At 39.8% G+C, this 1,539-nt stretch overlaps 1 protein-coding gene across 1 annotated transcript; it reads right to left on the bottom strand.

The window, feature by feature from the left end:
• Positions 1-60: 60 nt before the first annotated feature.
• Positions 61-1,249, bottom strand: LOC118732718 (glutamate [NMDA] receptor subunit 1-like). The gene is made up of 3 exons (XM_036461836.1): positions 1,108-1,249; positions 763-923; positions 61-664 (listed from the first exon to the last, which is right to left on the bottom strand). Exons 1-3 carry the CDS (start codon positions 1,175-1,177, stop codon positions 434-436), a joined length of 462 nt encoding a protein of 153 aa, XP_036317729.1. The 5' UTR covers positions 1,178-1,249; the 3' UTR covers positions 61-433.
• Positions 1,250-1,539: the final 290 nt, after the last annotated feature.

The raw sequence follows: 1,539 nt of genomic DNA, 5'->3' as shown, positions 1-1,539 counted from the left end.
CCACGTAAATCTAAAAATTTTTCCGGAATATTTTAATATAAAAAATTTTATAATTCCGCTGGAAACTCACGACCTTTTTGGTGAGGCACCCTAATGTACATAGTAATTTCGCCTAACGGAGCTTCATGTCACACCTACCAAGGGTCCTGAGCCAATGGATCTCTGTGTAGCTGCTATACTGGCGAGAATATCGGTCAATTGCCCATGGGTCCACCCAAATTAGGTAAACCCGGTTTCTGCACGCGATGCGTGTTAAGAGCTGAAGGCAATCCCACATCAGCTTCTTGAAAGTGATATTGTGTGATTTTAAGGCGAGGAGCACCGCCTTGTAGCATACTGTCTCAGCTCGAAGCTCTCTACCTATACATCGATGATCGATTGACTGCCTCTTCAGAAAGTTCTTTTGTGCAAAAATCAAATGAAAAGTAATTATTTATATATACAAACCACTGCCGTCGGTTGCATTGAAAAGTGGACATGGTATCTCATCTTCATCGCAATTCACTTCATCCTCCGTCAAACGGCGCGTATAGACAAACGGTTTCTCTTCGATGGTTAAAATTTTCAGATGTGTGGGTATCATTATACCCTCGGGTTTCTTTTTCTGCTTGCCCGGCCACAAAATTTCACTATCATTGATGCGTAAACGCATTTTAGCTTTCTCCTAAAAAATAAAGAAAAGTTTATAAACAGAATATTAAAAACAGTTAAATTAAGTATCCCAGAAATAAAATTTTTCATTCGAAATAAGTATGAACTTACAGTATCATAATAAAATTTGCCCACAACATGCTTCTTCTGCTTTTCGCGTATATTAATCACATCATAGCCGGCATAAATACGATCACCATTGTCATCAAAGGCCACTTGTCCCGTTTCGCCAGTTATGTTCCGCGTTTTCAGATACTGAAATAAGCGCTTGCCTTCATGCATGCGCCCGTTTGGGGAAAAGAAGCGAGAAAATGGCAAAATTAATTAATACTCTCAATGCTCAGTGTGTCCATGTGTGATTGTGTGTGTGCGTGTGTGTGTGTGTGTGTGTGTGTGTTCCTTAGACCCACTTATGCGAGTTAATAATTCATTTCAAGTAAACATAGTCTTTCTCACCGGACTCCCAATTAACGCCCGAATCACCGCAATCCTTTGGCGCCTCTGTAATCGTTTCATTGGACATCATCTCCTTAATTGCCGACGCTAGTACATAAACGCTGTCCTAAAAGAGACGCCAAGTGGCAAACGCTATACGGTAAGCTGTTTATAAAAGTGCACATACAAGCTGGTTATGGAAGGAATGTTTAGTGTAAATATGTAAGTAAGTATATACGAAATTCGTTCATGTAGCCAGTATATTGAAGTCCCTGCGGGAAATTGTGAACTATAGTAGAAAATAGTGAGTTCGGTGCTAGTAATGTTTCTTAAAATAGGAAATAGAAAGATAAGGCACAGCTGCTTCGAAATCGATATGATGCTCTATCAAAAGTTGTAAAAGAGCAGAAAAAAAAACTACTCAGTAGGCTATGGGATGCCGTGCCGAAGTGA

Source organism: Rhagoletis pomonella, unplaced genomic scaffold, assembly GCF_013731165.1.
Source record: "Rhagoletis pomonella isolate Grant_MI unplaced genomic scaffold, Rhpom_1.0 Rhpom_scaffold_25885, whole genome shotgun sequence".
NCBI classification, from domain to species: domain Eukaryota; kingdom Metazoa; phylum Arthropoda; class Insecta; order Diptera; family Tephritidae; genus Rhagoletis; species Rhagoletis pomonella.
The sequence above is the reverse complement of the archived record's forward strand: the minus strand, read 5'-3'. Positions and strand labels throughout refer to the sequence as shown.

Coding starts and splice junctions, on each gene's coding strand:
- LOC118732718 (XM_036461836.1), bottom strand. CDS start 1,177: ATGATGTCCAATGAAACGATTACAGAGGCGCCAAAGGATTGCGGTGAT. Junction 924..1,107: donor GGGCGTTAATTGGGAGTCCG/GTGAGAAAGACT, acceptor GCATGCATGAAG/GCAAGCGCTTATTTCAGTAT. Junction 665..762: donor GCAAATTTTATTATGATACT/GTAAGTTCATAC, acceptor TTTATTTTTTAG/GAGAAAGCTAAAATGCGTTT.